Here is a 15,882-nt window from a genome sequence, read left to right on the forward strand (position 1 = left end):
GAGATTAGCAGGGTTCCTGCAGCCCATGAGCAGCTCTTTGATCTTCAGTCAGCCCCAGACACACACAGTCTCAGTGGGGGAGGGTTGGCATCTATAGACTAGAAACAACCTTTGTAAGGCTAAAAAATTAAAACCTCCTTTACTTGTGCATGCTGCCCTCCCAGAGTAGCACCCCAAGGGGCAGTGAAGTGTCACTTCACATTGCTGTGACATCCCAGCACCTGCCCACCCCAAGAGAGGCACATTTGGAATCATTAGCTGTTTGCACTGAGGGGAGAGAAGTTGCATCACCTTCCATTATCTGCCAAGAAGATCAGGCTGTGTGGGCCCTGGGACAACTGAGACTCCCTTTAACTCTTAGGGCCCTGGCACATTCAGACAAAGGCTGAGGAGATGTGTGCCTGTTTGTTCAGTTGCCAAAGGAGTAACAGCCCCTCTCACATGTATCTGCACGATGCCTGCAATCTGTGCCCTTCTGAGCTATGGGATCTAGAAACAAGGGGCCCAAAGCATTGGGGTGGGAAGGACAAACTTTCAGGTTTTGTTGTCCCCTCACTTTAGGGGTCAGTGGCTCTACGATATGCTTAGGTCAGGGGTACCTGGGCCACTGGGGACTCCCATAGCTAGGTGCACCGGGGTAGGCAGCGCAGACAGGAAGTGTCCAGTGACATTCAGAAATCCAAACTATGCCCCTCTGCCTGCAGCTCCCAGAAAGAGTTAATGTGCAGGAGAGTACCAGACGTTTGAAGTGAGAGCAGTTGTAGTGGGGAGGGAGGGGGTGTTTTTGTGTGGGGGAGCACAGCCCTCACTGACAGCCAATAGCTGAAGGAGTCAAGCCCAACGCCCAGTTCTGGAAATTATTTCATGGGCTGGGGAATTGCATTTGAGTTTCTTCTCAGGGCAACTTGTCAAGGATAAGGGACAGACTCGGACATTGGGCACTTGAGTGTCTCCCTCTCTGCGCTGTAGAAGGTAAAGTACTGAGCTCTGGCACTTGGTGTTTCCTTCAGGAGAGACTGGCCTGGGTCACTGCAGACAGAGTTTCTTCTTTCCATGCAGCCAGTTTCCCCTGCAGATAGGCAGTGCCCTAGGTTCTGGGCTGTGGGGCTGTTTCAGACCCATCTTGTCGCTGTGCTGTGTGCAGGTTCTCCTGTGCCAGAGACTGGCCAAGTAAGCTCTTTCGTGTGTGTTCAGACCCCAGCTCCACTAGCAAGGAGGCCAGACGCTCAGGCCAAACACTTTTCTGACTGGGTTGAGTCTGTGGCTGGTTTCTTTGTCACTGGGCTCTGCTGAATGGTTTCCCTCTCCCAACTGGGTTTCCTCAGCAGAGCTGATAAGTGCAAGAAGAGCTCAAAGGAGAAACTCGAACTTACATGGGGAAAAGTGAGGGCTGATAGCAGGAGAGGGCACCTCCCAACCCTGAGCTGAAATCTCGATGCTCTGTGTCTCATCTGTCCTTCTATGGGGAGGTTCTGTGCAGTTGGGATTATGCTCGCTGGGGGACGAATCAGTCACTATTCTGGTTACACTTTTTGTAGATGGAAAGCACAAGATCACTGCTCAGTTTAATTCAGCCTCTCACAGAATGTGAGTGTAGCCTGAGCCCCTTGTGAGCAATAAGTGAGGGGGACCCTTGGTCCAAGCCACAGTCTAGGTGAATGAGTCCGTTCTGCCTTAGCCAATGGCAGCTCCCCTTTTCTAGGAGCTTCACTGCACACCCTTCACTATGTCTGTTATTATCTGCTCAGGAATTCTCATCTCCTCCCCATGGGCCATCTCTCTGCTGCCTTCTCAGTGACAGGGAGGGAATTGTGTGTTTTACACCTTCCTCTCTGCAGGGTCTGCCCTGAAGAACAGTGCAGGGCCAACAGCGTCTCTACAGCGTCTAAGCTGTCATTTTAACAGCATTAAGTGTTTGTCCTTTCAGTTGTGGAGGACCTTTCTGAGCATCACCCCTGCCAGGTGCTAAGAGTGTCTGCAGACAGACAGGCAGTCACAAATGGGGTAAATCCATCCTTGCTGTCAGGGGCTTACACCTAGGATGGCTTCAGCCTAACAGCTCTGGGAGGCATGACTGACCCCCATTCGTCTCAGCAGTGTGTTAATTCTGAAGCCCAGTGATGACAATGAAAATGACAAGGTTGCAAACTCTCAATGTGCAGCTTTAGCAGAAACCTGCCTCTCCTGTGGGGCTGCGGGTGGAGTTTGTGCTGTGGGTGGAGCTGGGGTGGAGTAGAATCTTTATTTCTGTTCTCCTGTGGCAGGGTCTCATTTAGAGTGACCAGATGTCCCAATTTTATAGGGACAGTCCTGATATTTGGGGCTTTGTCTTATATAGACACCTATTACACCCCCATCCCGATTTTTCACACTTGTGTGTGGTCACCCTAGTCTCATTAGTATGTGGGCTGGCTTTCCCCTTCTATTTCTTTCCTCTCTCTCCCTTCCCCATCCCCACTCTCTCTGCCTCCCTTTCCTTTCCAGCCTGTCTGTTGGCACTGCTGATCTAGGAACTGGGATTAGGGATCGGTATGTGAGGCCCAGTGACCATCAAAGGCCTAACTTCAAAGGCCTCACTTTTGGACCCTCAAGCAGCAACTCCCCTTTGTATCTTGTATGGGGCAGAGCACACAGCTGGTGCATAACAAATAATGCACAACAATGGCTAATTCTGGGAAGTGCTCTTTCTCTTGGGCAGATCTCAGAATGGACTCTTACCTGATCCAAATGAACGGCAATAGCGATGTCCATATACATAGAAATGGGAACAGCCCCTCCCTGGGGAAAGTGAAAGGCCGGAAGCCTAGATGGGCAGTCCGGGCCTCTGAGATGTCCAAGAAGACTTTCAATCCCATCCGAGCCATCGTGGACACCATGAAAGTGGAACCCAACCCAAACAAGCCCATGATCTCCTTGTCTCTAGGTGAGTACTGGGAAATGCGCTGCTCCTGCCGGCAGTGCCTTGTGTGGCTGTAGAGTGGGGGTGGTAGTTGAAGAGGTGTGGTACTGAGGGCTCCTGAGCTGAGCTGGCAGCCAAGGGGTTTCTGAAGCGTGCAGGAGGGGAGGGTGTGTCCTGTACAGCTCCGTCATTAAAGGACATGAGAAACAAAGATTTTGCTGTTTGTCATTCCCTAAAAGGTGACCCAACAGTATTTGGAAACCTCCCCACTGATGATGAGGTCACCCAGGCTGTGAAGGAGGCCCTGGACTCGGGAAACTACAATGGATATGCTCCTTCAGTCGGTAAGGTCCCATGATTCCTCTTCTAAGGGTAGTGTCCTAGCCCGTCTTGTGCACAAGAGAACAGGGCTGAGCCCGGGGATCTAGACGGATATCGTGTTTCACCTTTCTGACTGACACTGACTCACTCCGATCCATATATTACTCTGGCCTGTGTGTGTCCATGCACACCAATGAGCAGCAGGGCATTTGAACAGGTTGGAGGCCTGATTTGCTCATGGAGGAGCTTTTGTCCCGGTCATTTTGTGGCCCTTGTTCTGGGAAAAGGCTCTTCTGCCTCCTGGAGAGGTTTCCTCACAGTAGCGCAATGTGGGCAGGGCATTGCATCCACGTTCTGCGCCATATTTTGTCACTTTGGCCAGCTATTTTAGTCCCATTCTTCACAGGAAAGTGCTTCAAACAACCATTCAAGACCCATGGGAGGCCAATCCATCCCTGTTGTGACCCCATAGATGCTGAGGATATCCCCTCAGAGTGAGGGCCCTGGAGCAGAGCAAAGACTGCTGCATTTCCACACAGTTTTGTTCTTGGTGTTAGCTGATATAAGTACGGCACTTTCCACACCATGTTGGCTTGGCCATGGAGGTTGTAGACCCAGTTACCAGTGGAGTTAACTTGGGCTGTGGGGACTGGGCATGGGGCATTAATTCAAGGGCATGGTGGTTTGCATTGGAGCAGGCCCTTATCTGTGCTGTAAAGCCTGCACCTCCCAGGCCTGCTCTGGGGCCAGGACGTCACCTGCTCTGGGTACTGAGAGCAGCTGGTTCAGTGATGGAACAAGGTGCTTGTGTCAGGGCTCACTGATGTTGTCTTTTGTTTCCTTCGGAATTCAGACAAATTCCATCCTGCCCTGGGATTTATTCCTCTGGAGTCTCTCTGGGTTCTGGAGACCCCTCTTTGTGCTGCGTGGTCTCTGTCTCATGACTCTTGTGGTTCCTGCACAGAACAGGGAAATCTGGTAAAACCACCGTCACTCCATATTCCATCCTTCTCTCCCAAGGGTACCAGTCTTGCCGGCAGGTGGTTGCTGCATATTATAGCTGCCCCGAAGCACCTCTGGAAGCTCAGGTAATGAAGCCTTCCTGGCAAGAGTCCTCACTGGAGAATGAACAGGCTCTGTGGTGTTAGCAACAAATTAGACAGTGCAGCACAGTGGGGCCCCAGCTGGGCTTTTCTCACACCTTGTCTCTATCCAAGGAGAGAGCAAGATGGCTGGACATGTTCCATATCCAAAGTGATCTTGTCTGGCTTTCTGCCCCAATCCTGGGTCCTGCCTGTCACCCATCCCTGGCTTTCTGATCTGGTGGGTTTGAGCTCCCCAGAAGCCAGCAGTGGTTGCTGCTTTCTGTTTAGCTTCTTCTAGGCCCCTTTAGCCAATAAGTTCTTGCTTCTGGCAGACCCATGGACAATTCGTTACTCCCAGTTCAGCTGTCAGTGACTGCTCTGGAATTTCTGAGAGCAGCCTCTGGTTGCATTCGAAGAGCTCATTCTCGTTTGCTGTCTGCAGGATGTTATCCTGACGAGTGGCTGCAGCCAGGCTATCGAACTTGCATTAGCAGTGCTGGCTAATCCAGGGCAGAACATCCTGGTGCCAAGACCTGGCTTCTCTCTCTACAAGACCCTTGCACTCTCCATGGGGATTGAGGTCAAATTCTACAACCTCTTGGTAAGGCAGTCAGGAGTGGAATGCCACAGCCCCCTTTAGAGAGCTCCCAGGGATCTCTTACCCCTCCTCATAAGAAAAGGGAGGAAGGCGTGAAGTGCCAAAGCCAAATAAGCTGGTGCCAGAGCCCATCAGCCCAGCCCTTCTCATGGGCCTTCAGCTTTCCATGGTGGCTGTTCTCCCCAGGGCCCCTGTGTAAGTTGTGCCTTCTCATGGGGGGAAGAAATGCCGGTACCTTTCATTAGGTGCAAAGCACAGCTATGTCTGCATGGTCTTTGCCCTGCGCCTGGTCACATACGCTCCACATCCTGCGCCTGGACGGATCCTCATGCCTCACTCTGGGCCTGGACTCCTGGCTAGTCCTTCAGCCTGTGCCCAGCTCCTCACTCTGTGCCCGGCCCTGCTGCACTTCATCCCCATGCCTGGTGCCCAGCCCCCAGCCGGATCCTCACTCCATACTCCATGCCTTATTCTTCATCTTCACGCACCCTCTCCCTCTCCTCCTCTCACTAGCCTGAGAAATCCTGGGAAATTGACTTGAAGCACTTGGAGTCGCTGGTGGATGAGAAGACGGCCTGTGTCATTGTGAACAACCCATCTAACCCCTGCGGCTCCGTATTCAGCAAAAGCCATCTCCAGAAAATCCTGGCCGGTGAGTCTCTGAGCACTGAGCCAGGGCAGGGCTTTTGATTCGCTGCCTTGTCCTATCCTCTGCTTATCTGTTTCAATCTAATTATGGTGAGCAATATGGCAGGACCTGACCTATTATGTGGCTATGTTGGTGCTACAGAAATAACAGTACCAGGGCCTGGAGGATTCACCCCACACTGTGTGTCTTACCCTGTTCCCAGGGCCTTTGGGACAACCCTGCACAGAGTCAGCATGGCCAGGGAAGGGATGCAGGATGAGAGCTCCTAGGGTCTGTCCCAGGTTCTGTCCCTAACCCACTGTGTGGCCTTCCCTTCCCTTCTCTGGCAGTATAATGGGGATCACACTCCTGATCCACCTCTCAGAATCCTGCTGGGAAAGCCTTCAACATTACGATTAGTGGATCAGTGGCGTCTGTCCCAGGCCTGGGATCAGAGCAGGCATAGGCCCTGCAAGCCTAGCCCTGGGAAGGATTGTTCCTAACAATGTATTCTCTAACACTTTGTCCATTGGTTTGCATGTCCAAAGTAAGGAATATGGAGACACTCTGTGGATGGATTGGGGTCTGTTGTGTAGGGCTGGGGAGAGCCCATGCCTGCCCTCTGTAGGATGAGGGTGAGTCTGCACGCTGTAGGGCAGCAAGGCAGCCAGTTTCAGTGTTTACTTCTCTCCCACAGTGGCCTCGAGACAGTGTGTCCCCATCCTAGCTGATGAAATCTATGGAGACATGGTGAGTGCCTGTCCCTGCCATGCACAACCATTTGCACCCAGAGCCTGGGTCTGTGGCTTCTCACTATACACTTGCCCCTTGGTAGCAGAGTTTAGGAGTAACTAGCCCCAGACAAGAGCCATAGCCATTAGTCCTGCTGCCTTTGAGTACAGCCATGTACTGTACTTGCAGCTCCCTGGTCCTGTCTGCCCAGCTGTCCCCTGGAAGGGCGTCTTGTGTCTGGTACTCTCCTTTCCTCTGGGTGGGTCAAACTCAGAGCTGCAAGCACTCACGCTCTTGTGTGCATTGCTGTGCTTGTGTCTCCCGTCCAGGGGCCCCTGTCATCCCTTAATTAGGACCAGATGTGCAAGGGCTGGTTCTTTGCACTGCACATGAACTCCCCCTTGAAGCATCCCTACAGCTCCCCCAAACCTGCTCTCTGCACCATCTCTTTCATGCCAGAGTCTCACTGCTCATTGCTCATCTGCTTTGATATCCCTGCCAGTGAGTTAATGAGCCAACCCCCTGCCCTCCCAGAGCTCCCCTGTCTCTCACAGGGAATTGGCAAGGAGAGGGTGGCCGCTAACGCATCCTCCTGTCTCACAGGTGTTTGCAGAGTGCAAGTATGAGCCCATAGCAACTCTTAGCACCAACGTGCCGATCTTGTCCTGTGGAGGCCTGGCCAAGCGATGGCTGGTCCCAGGCTGGAGGATGGGATGGATCCTGGTTAATGATCGGAGAGACATCTTTGGGAATGAGGTGAGGAACATTGTCTGGTAGTCTTCTCGATGCCAGCAATAGATGCCACCACTGAACATGCACAGGCCGCAGGTACCTTCCCCTGCATGTGTACACACCGCTGCCTTTCACTCCAGCACAAGCACGCACTCTTCCTCCTGCTCACACACTCTCCCTTGCATGCACACACGCACATGCCCTCGTGTTCCTGCCTGCTACTTCATGCACACATGCTGCCTTTTTTTCACAGTTGCCAACTTTCTTGCGGTAAATAAGCACCCTGACTTTCACAGTAAGCCAAAAATCAAGCTAATCCCATTTCAAAACAAGGCCAAAACAAGCCAGTCCCTAAGAACCCCAACACTCTATGTGACTAGATCCCCCTGGCGGGCAGTCTGGGACTGTGGTGGGCCCGCTGTGCACCCCTGACTCTATCCCCGCCTTGCCCCTGCTTGCCCCTTGCCCCTGCTTGCTGGGAGCTGATCAAAAAAAAGAAGCAACAAGCTACAAGCCAATTAAGCCAAAAGCAAGCCTAATTTCTGTGATTTTTTTCACGGGTTTGGCATGTCTGCTTCTCTTGCATGCCACTTTGGAGGCAAAGGGTTTTGCGTTCCTCTCTATCAGGCAAGCCCTGTTTCCCCTACAGCAATAACGCAAAGTCGTGCTGTCCCCTTGTGGTCCCTGTACGCTCTAATGTGGTTTCTCCTTATCGGTTGAACAAGATAGCAGGATAGCCTGAGCTTTGGCTCTTTAGTTGTCATTCCCTGATTTGTGGCCCGGTGATACCCCGTAGAGCTGGGAGCTTTTCACAAATCTGGGGCACCCGAGAGCTCACAATAGACAGCAGAGAAAGAGGGCAATGTTGATATCACCTGTCCCTGGCTGGCCATGATGCAGTATCCAATGGTGATTAAACGGAATGGAAATGAGCAGAGTGAACCAAAGACTGTGTCACAACAGAGACTGGTTTGCAAAGGCTCTGGCATGGGTTTGCTTCAGGCAAGTCCCAGCCCTTTGGTATTGGTGTGTTTGGCTGGGAAGCCCTGATGCTTGTGTGCACAATTTAGTCAAATCAATGGTCAATGACAGTGGATTCTCAGGCACAAAGGAGTCTGAGATGCTGGGGTTGGTCGTGTACTAGCCTCAGCCCCAAACTACTTCAGAAAAGCCTAGGAGCTACTCTAACATATCAGATGCCCTCTGGTAACAGGAAACTCCAGCTAGTGAGCTCTGGCTGCTTCCTGGCCCCTTTGTACCATAAGCGTGGTGTGAAAGGGCTGGATCCTAGCTAAGGATCGTGGACCAGCTCTGGCCCTCAAACACAGCTAGTGACACTGGGGCCTTCATAGATAGTCTGCAGACACCTGTGATACAGACCCCAGACAATGGGACTGGCTCCAGAATGCTTTGCAAAGTTTGAAAAACACCCCTTGTCCAATTGTGGCCGTGTTTGATCTTATGAATAGCTAGAAATGCTGGCGTCAGGGTGGGAGCATTTTCCTTTCCTGCATGAGTGTGCGATCTTTGAGGTCAGAGTGTCACCTGTGTTTCAGATCAGGGACGGCCTTGTAAGGTTGAGTCAAAGGATCCTGGGACCCTGCACAATTGTCCAGGGGGCACTGGAATACATCATCCACCGAACACCCCCAGAGTTTTACCACAACACCCTCAGCTTCCTCAAGGTATGTCCCCCTAGAGAGAGGTATTTAGAGTGAGAGCAGACCAGCAGCATTCCTCAGCAGGTCAGACAGGACTATGAATCATCACAGTGGTGTCTTGCTAGGGACCTCATCTTCCCATGTCCACTCTCTCCCAGCAGGGTGGGCTGGAGAGAGCGGGGCAGGAGCGCCAGCTATGGGGGGAGCTCCTGGCTACTGCAGTCCTGGCATCTCCTAGCAGGGGGCGCTGCCAGGAGGGGGTCAGGAGCACCGGGATGCGGGGAGCTCCTGTCTACGACTGTCCTGACCAATTTTAGCAGGGGGCGCTGCCAGGAGGGGGCAGGAGTACCAGCTGTGGGGAGCTCTTGACAATCCAGTCACAGCGCTGCCAGCCAGGAGGTGCTATAGGAAGAAATGCCGGGGGGTGGGGGGGAGGGGTGTCTACACTGATTTGCTGAGGTCAGCTCAGTCACCTCGACTGCACTCAAGGCCGTTAACATCTGTCCTGTTTGCATTAGATGCCCCTTTATTTGCAGTGGGGGGCCTGTCTTGGGTTCTGGCCAAGAATTTGTCTCCAATTTGCTGAGCTGCTTCCTGGAATGTCCCGAGTCCTGAACTCTCTCCTCTCTGCCTTTCAGTCCAATGCTGACCTTTGCTATGCTGCCCTGTCTGCCATCTCTGGACTCCAGCCCATCCAGCCCTCAGGGGCCATGTACCTCATGGTAAGTGAGGCGCTAATGTGCCATTTTCAGAGCTTTGCTTTGCTCAGTGCATGCTGGATCCTGTTGCCCTGCCAAGTGTCTGCCTTGTCTGCTTAAAATGTGAGTTGTTCAGGGAAGGGCCTGATTCTTAGTGTATCTGGGCAGCGCCCGGCACAGTGGGGTCCTGATCTCAGCTGGGGCAGGGCCTGTCTCTTACTGTGTCTGGGCAGCGCTCGGCACAGTGGGGCCCCATTCTTCAGAGAGTCGTAGAGTTTAAGGCCAGGGGAGACCACTATGTCATTTAGTCTGACCTCCTGTGTAGCACAGCCCAGAGAATTCCACCCAGCTACCCCTCTGGTGAGCCCAGTAGCTTGTGTCTGGCTAAAGCAAATTGTCCAAAAAGGCACTGGTCTGGAGTTGAAGACATCAAGAGATGGAGGATCACTACTTCCCTTGGCTGTTTGGTCCAATGGTTAATCGCCCTCACAGTTAAAAAACATTGTGCCTTTAACTTTCAGCCGCTAGTTCTCATTATTCCTTTGTCTGTGAGAAGATTCAAGAGCCCTTTAGTACCTGTTATTTTCTCCCTGTGAAGATACTGATGTACTGTAAACAAGTCATATCTCAATCTTCTTTATGAGAAGCTACCAACAGAGTGAGCTCGTTATGTCTCTCACTGTAAAGCATTTTCTCCAGCCCTTGAAACATTTTTCTGGCTCTGCACCCTCTCCAATTTTTCAGTATCCTTTTTAAAAGTTGGGCACGAGAACTCCTTCACGGTATTCTAGCATCAGTCTCACCAATGCCGCATACAGAGATAAAATCACCCTTCTGTTCACTAATTTATACACCCAAGGAGTGCATTGGCCCTTTTTGCCATAGCATCTCACTGGGAGCTCATGCTGAGTTGTTTGTCCACTATGACCTCTAAATCCTGTACAGTTATTGCTTTCCAGAATGTGGTCCCCCATTCTGCAGGCATGGTGTGTGTTCTGTGTTCCTAGGCATTCTTTATATTTGACTTTATTAAAATTTATTTTGATTGAACGGGCCCAGTTTACCAAGCAATCCAGATCACTCTGCATGACTTCTCTGTCCTCAGCATTGGGGGTTGGACTAGATGACCTCCTGAGGTCCCTTCCAACCCTGATATTCTATGATTCTATGATTTACCACTCCACTAATCTTTTGTGTCATCTTTATATTTACTGCCAGATCATTGACGAAAATGTTGAATAGCATCAGGCCTAGTACTGATCCTTGCAGAACCCCACTAGCAATATCCACACTCAGTGACTGTTCCCCAGTGACAACTATTTTTTGAGCTCTGTCAGTTAGACAGTTCTTAATCCATTTATCGTGTGCTTATTCTTTATAGATATTGCTAATTTTTTTATCAGAGTGTCATGCGGTACTAAATCAAAGACTTAACAAAAATCTAAGTACACAGTTACTTTTTCAACCAAACTTTTAATCTCATAAAATAATGAAATCCAGTTTGCTTGACAAGATGTATTTTCTGTAAACACCACATTGGCTGGCATTAGTTATATCCCTGTCCTTTAATTCTTTGTCAGCTGAATCATCTTTACCGTTATTCTGAGTGGGATGTCTATAGTTGCCTGAGTCATCCCACTTGCCCTTTTTGAAAATTGACACAACGTGAACACTCTTCCGATCTTCTGGAATGTCCCTAGAACTGCATGGTTTATTAAAAATGAACCAGCAGGCCAAAGATCTGATCAGCCAGCTCTTTTAGGGCTCTTAGCTACAAGTTGTCCAGGTCTGCTGTTCTTAAAATGTTTTATCTCTAGTAGATGCTGTTTATCATCCTCTTTTGTTACTAGTAGACTGGAAAGTAGCTCATCATCCTCATATAATATAAGTACCTCATCATTCTCATTTCCAAATATAGAACAAATAATCTATTAAATACCCTTGCCTTTTCTACATCATTATTAACAATGTTATCATCTCCCTCTAATAATGGACTTATACCATTGTTAGAATTTCTTTTGTTCATAAAAAAATCCTCCTTATTCTCCTTAGGCATGCCAGCCATGAATGTCCCTTGATGTCTTTAGCTTCCCTTATCAATTTTCTGTACTTCATCTTCTAATTTATATCAATTGCTAACTATTTTAACCTTTTTCCATTTGTAATATATTGTCTTTTTATTTCTGATTGCTGACTTTATTCTGCCACTGGCTTTTGGCCAAAGTTTTCCTCTTTCTTGATCGTGAATTCATGGCGTTTTGACATCTAGTAAACTCTTCTTAAACAACTGAGAATTTTCATTCACATTTTTCTGTGTAAATTTCACTCATAATTTCTGTCAGCTTTGGGAAATTAGCCCCTTTGAAGCACCAAATATATACATACACACATATATATATACATATTATTGGTCAGAACCTTCCTCTCTTTGCCCATAATGAATGTAATCAGGTCATGATTGCTGGTCCCTAGGTAACAACCAACTTCCAGTTCAGTGAACAGTCCATCATTATCCATCACAATGAGGTCCAGAATAGCGTTACCTCCTGCTGGCTGCAGTCCCTTTGTGTTAGAAAATCAGCATCAAAATGTTTTGCAAACTCTAATGGAGTTTTACTTCTGGCTGCATGGGACCTCTAGCATGTCTTCTCAACTGAAGTCCCCCATTACAACCATTTTTCTTTCCACATATTACAGACAAGTGCTTAAGAAGTTACTCAACCAGTTCTCTGGTCTGTAACAGATCCCCATCACTGCCCCCTCCTGGGCATTAACAGCACATTGAACCATGTGCATTGAAGAGCTGGTGCTTCTGAGCTATCAGTAACTCTAAAACAGGTTATGGTTTCTTTAATGGAGTCACCCTCCCCGCTGTACTCCCTCTCCTTCCTTGACAGGCCCTCCCACCTTGTCAGTAACAATAGTGGGGAATGACAATGTGTTTGCAGCTGCCTTCAGCTAGGATTGAGGTTTCCTGCTTCAGAGTTTGAGGTTAATGTAGTGTGGCAGACCCTGTTTGTGAGGCCACTGCTAGCCTAGTGATTATAGAGCATGGGGGGGGGGGGTGAGGCACACTGCAAGCACAAATACAGCCTTCAGTTTCACACACATGGCATGGGGCTGTATAGGGCCAGCAGGGGGAGGGGGCGGAGGGATGCAGGGGACACGGGGCTGTATATGCTGCCGAGGGGGTGGAGGGATGTGGGGGGCACGGGGCTGTATGGGCTGCAGGAGGGAGGAGGGATACCAGGGGCATGGAGCTGTATAGGGCTGCGGGGGGAGGACGGGGGCATGGGAATGTATAGGCTGCAGGGGAAGGATGGATGCAGGAGGCACGGGACTGCATAGGGGCAGGGAGGAGGGATGTGGGGCGCATGGGGCTCTATAGGCTTCGGGGCAGGGTGAAGGAGGGATGTGGAGGGCATGGGGCTGCATAGGGGTGGGGAGGAGGGATGCTCTGGTGCAATCCTATCCAGCCTTGGCCTCTGACATCCCTAAATTTCTGCGCTGCAGGTTGGAATTGAAATGGAGCATTTCCCCAAGTTTGAGAATGACGTGGAGTTCACCGAACAGCTGATCTTAGAGCAGTCAGTCTTCTGCCTGCCAGCCTCGGTCAGTGTTCCCCTCAGAGCAGCCACACGTGTAGAGAGTCTGGGGGAGTGCTCTGAGCTCTGGGCCTGGGGCACCCAGTGGGGGGCTGGGAGCTCTGAGCATGGGGCATTGGGGGGAGGGGGCTGGGTGTCATGTGGTCTGCCAGAAGCCCTGGGCAGTGCTGCAATGGTCACTCGTTGCCCTAGCCAGGCCCCAGGTAGCCGCTATCCTGTCTCTCAGACTGCAGAGTCTGCCCCTCTGCTGTGCATCCCGTGTGTTCCTGAGCCCTGTGTCCTCTCTGCTTCGCACAAGAGCAGCTCCCTGCAGAGTTCGCACTAGCTCAGTTCAATGCCCTGTGCAAACCCCCTGCGGCCCCATTCATGGTGCAGGGACAAGGCTGGAGCCTTGCTGCACGTCTCCCCTTCCCGCTCCCATTGCCCGCAGTCACCCACCCAGTTCCTTAGCTGCTCACTGAGCCTTGACGGTCCTCAGCTCCCTCCAGCCTGTTCTCTGGGTCCTGCCCGGGGGCTACCGAGCTCAACCCCACCAGCTCTTTGCTTACAGCCCCTTCCCCTGAGGGTCTCACCATTCCTTGCTGACGCAGCAGCCACAGGAGGTTTGCGCTGTGAAAGGCATTTTACTGATGGAGATGCTGATGGGCCAGGATTAGATCCCACAGCTCCTGGCCACAGTGCTATGCTCCTTCCATCTGGCTAGGCCTATCCCTGTGGTTTGTGCTTGCTCGTGGGACACAGCTGGGGACCTGGCAGGGCAGGGGTCTGAGATCCCAGTTTCACCCCTGCCCAACTAACCAGCCTTTTCCCATGGTTCATTTCAGTGCTTTGAGTACCCCAATTTCTTCCGGGTGGTGCTAACGGTGCCCGAGGAGATGATGGTGGAGGCCTGCAGTCGCATCCAGGAGTTCTGTGAAAGGCACTACCAGGACAACGAGGGGGCCCAGGACCTGGAATGTGACAAGTAGCCAGGAGTGCTCTCTACTCTGCCTCCGCTCAGCCACCCGTAAATGAGCAGCAGTGGGCAGGGCAGGGCTGCCCTCAGGTCAGCACCTACATCCCATTGCACCTAATGCAACTGGAGCAGACTACAATCCTGCAGAGATTCTGCATGTTCCCTGAGCTCATGGGATCCAGCAGCCATCATTCTACCCCATTCACAAACCCTCAGGCACCCAGTGTCCCACTACCCACCAGGAGCCCATGCTCTGGTCTGTGTCAGTGAACCGCAACATCCTTCATACAGGGCCTGCGGCTTCCACTCAGGCAGGCAGTTGTAGTATGTGGGAACCGTCACTTAGCTGTTCAGTTTGAGGGTCTCTGTTATTGCAGGGCAGTAGCTGGGAGATCCCACGCTGAATGCAAGATGACAACTTCTAATTCCCTTCACTAGCAGTTACACGAGATGCTGAGCTGGACTCTTCCACTGACAGAGCCATGCATGTGTCGGAGCAGAGTTCTCAGCCTCTCTCTGGCTGGAGCAGTACTGGACGGTCTGGTGTACATGTGGCATGATGGACCCTTGTTTGTCTGAACCACAGAATGTCAATGACTGTTCCTGATGTCTCCCCTTTATGTTCTCTAAGGAGCAGGAGCTCTGTGTACTCAGCCCTTGGTGTTGCAAAGGGCATAAATTATTGTAACTATTTTATTAATAAATGTTCGGATGTGCCTGGCCTTGTGCTGTGACCCGCCCTGCTGGGGCTGCTTCTGTATCTGCCCTGGACATCTGGAGGCACGGTTCCTCTTCCATCGACACTTTTTGTTGGCTGTTCCACACCAGCCTGAGGCTGGAACAGAGACCAGACAGGACCGTGATCTTCATACATTTCACTTTGATACCAGACAAAACTACTGAACCCCCCAGCACCTCTCTGCCGAAGCATTTTCCCTTGGAAGATGTGCTGATGACTACACTGAACATAATCAGGTTTTCAGCCCTAAAACTTCACCTACCAAACCCCTAAAGACACAGACACATGGTAGAGCCAGCCCCAGGCACCCCAGAATCTGCCCTTCACAGAAATGAACATCCCTCCCGCTCCAATCATGGCCACAATTGACCTCAGTCCTGCCCTCTGCACCACCCTCCACACACCCCACTGACCTCCACCCGGCCCTTGTACACAGCCCACCGGCCTCCACTCACACCATCGACCTCCACCCCGCCCCAGTACACAGTCCACCCCCCTCCACACACACCATCTACCTCCACCCCGCCCTCCTCCAGAGCCCACCCCCCTCCACACTCACCATCTACCTCCACCCCGCCCTCGAACACAGCCCACCCCCCTCCACACACACACCATCGACCTACACATCACCCTCGTACACAGACCACCCCCCTCCACACACACCACTGAGCTCCGCCCTGCCCTCGTACACAGCCCACCCCCCTCCACACACACCACTGAGCTCCGCCCTGCCCTCGTACACAGCCCACCCACCTCCACACACACCATCGACCTACACATCACCCTCGTACACAGCCCACCCCTCTCCACACAGACCATCGACCTCCACCCCGCCCTTCTACACAGCCCACCGCCCTCCACACAGATCACTGAGCTCCACCCCGCCCTCGTACACAGCCCACCCCCCCTCCACACACATACCATCAACCTCCACCCCGCCCTCGTACACAGCCCTCCCCCCTCCACACACACACCATCAACCTCCACCCCGCCCTCGTACACAGCCCACCCCCCTCCACACACACACCATCAACCTCCACCCCGCCCTCGTACACAGCCCACCCCCCTCCACACACACCACTGAACTCCACCCTGGCCTCGTACACAGCCCACCCCCCCTCCACACACACACCATCAACCTCCACCCCGCCCTCGTACAAAGCCCTCCCCCCTCCACACACACACCATCTACCTCCACCCCACCCTCGTACACAGCCCACCCCCCTCCA

At 51.9% G+C, this 15,882-nt stretch overlaps 1 protein-coding gene across 1 annotated transcript; it reads left to right on the forward strand.

Annotated features, from left to right (window-relative positions):
* The first annotated feature begins 855 nt into the window (after positions 1 to 855).
* Positions 856 to 14,636, forward strand: TAT (tyrosine aminotransferase). The gene is made up of 12 exons (XM_084644346.1): positions 856 to 972; positions 2,699 to 2,923; positions 3,139 to 3,243; positions 4,241 to 4,308; positions 4,748 to 4,906; positions 5,417 to 5,555; positions 6,229 to 6,281; positions 6,867 to 7,019; positions 8,552 to 8,680; positions 9,295 to 9,378; positions 12,868 to 12,966; positions 13,784 to 14,636. The coding sequence occupies exons 2-12, from the start codon at positions 2,707 to 2,709 to the stop codon at positions 13,925 to 13,927; spliced, it is 1,350 nt and encodes a 449-aa protein (XP_084500472.1). The 5' UTR covers positions 856 to 972; positions 2,699 to 2,706; the 3' UTR covers positions 13,928 to 14,636.
* Positions 14,637 to 15,882: the final 1,246 nt, after the last annotated feature.

Source organism: Lepidochelys olivacea (assembly GCF_965140295.1).
Source record: "Lepidochelys olivacea isolate rLepOli2 genome assembly, chromosome: 12".
Classification (NCBI taxonomy): Eukaryota; Metazoa; Chordata; order Testudines; family Cheloniidae; genus Lepidochelys; species Lepidochelys olivacea.

Excerpts from the sequence above, each read along its gene's own strand:
- TAT (XM_084644346.1), top strand. The coding sequence starts at position 2,707 with ATGGACTCTTACCTGATCCAAATGAACGGCAATAGCGATGTCCATATA. Across the intron at positions 2,924-3,138 it reads CATGATCTCCTTGTCTCTAG|GTGACCCAACAGTATTTGGA; the intron begins GTGAGTACTGGG and ends ATTCCCTAAAAG. Across the intron at positions 3,244-4,240 it reads TGGATATGCTCCTTCAGTCG|GGTACCAGTCTTGCCGGCAG; the intron begins GTAAGGTCCCAT and ends TTCTCTCCCAAG.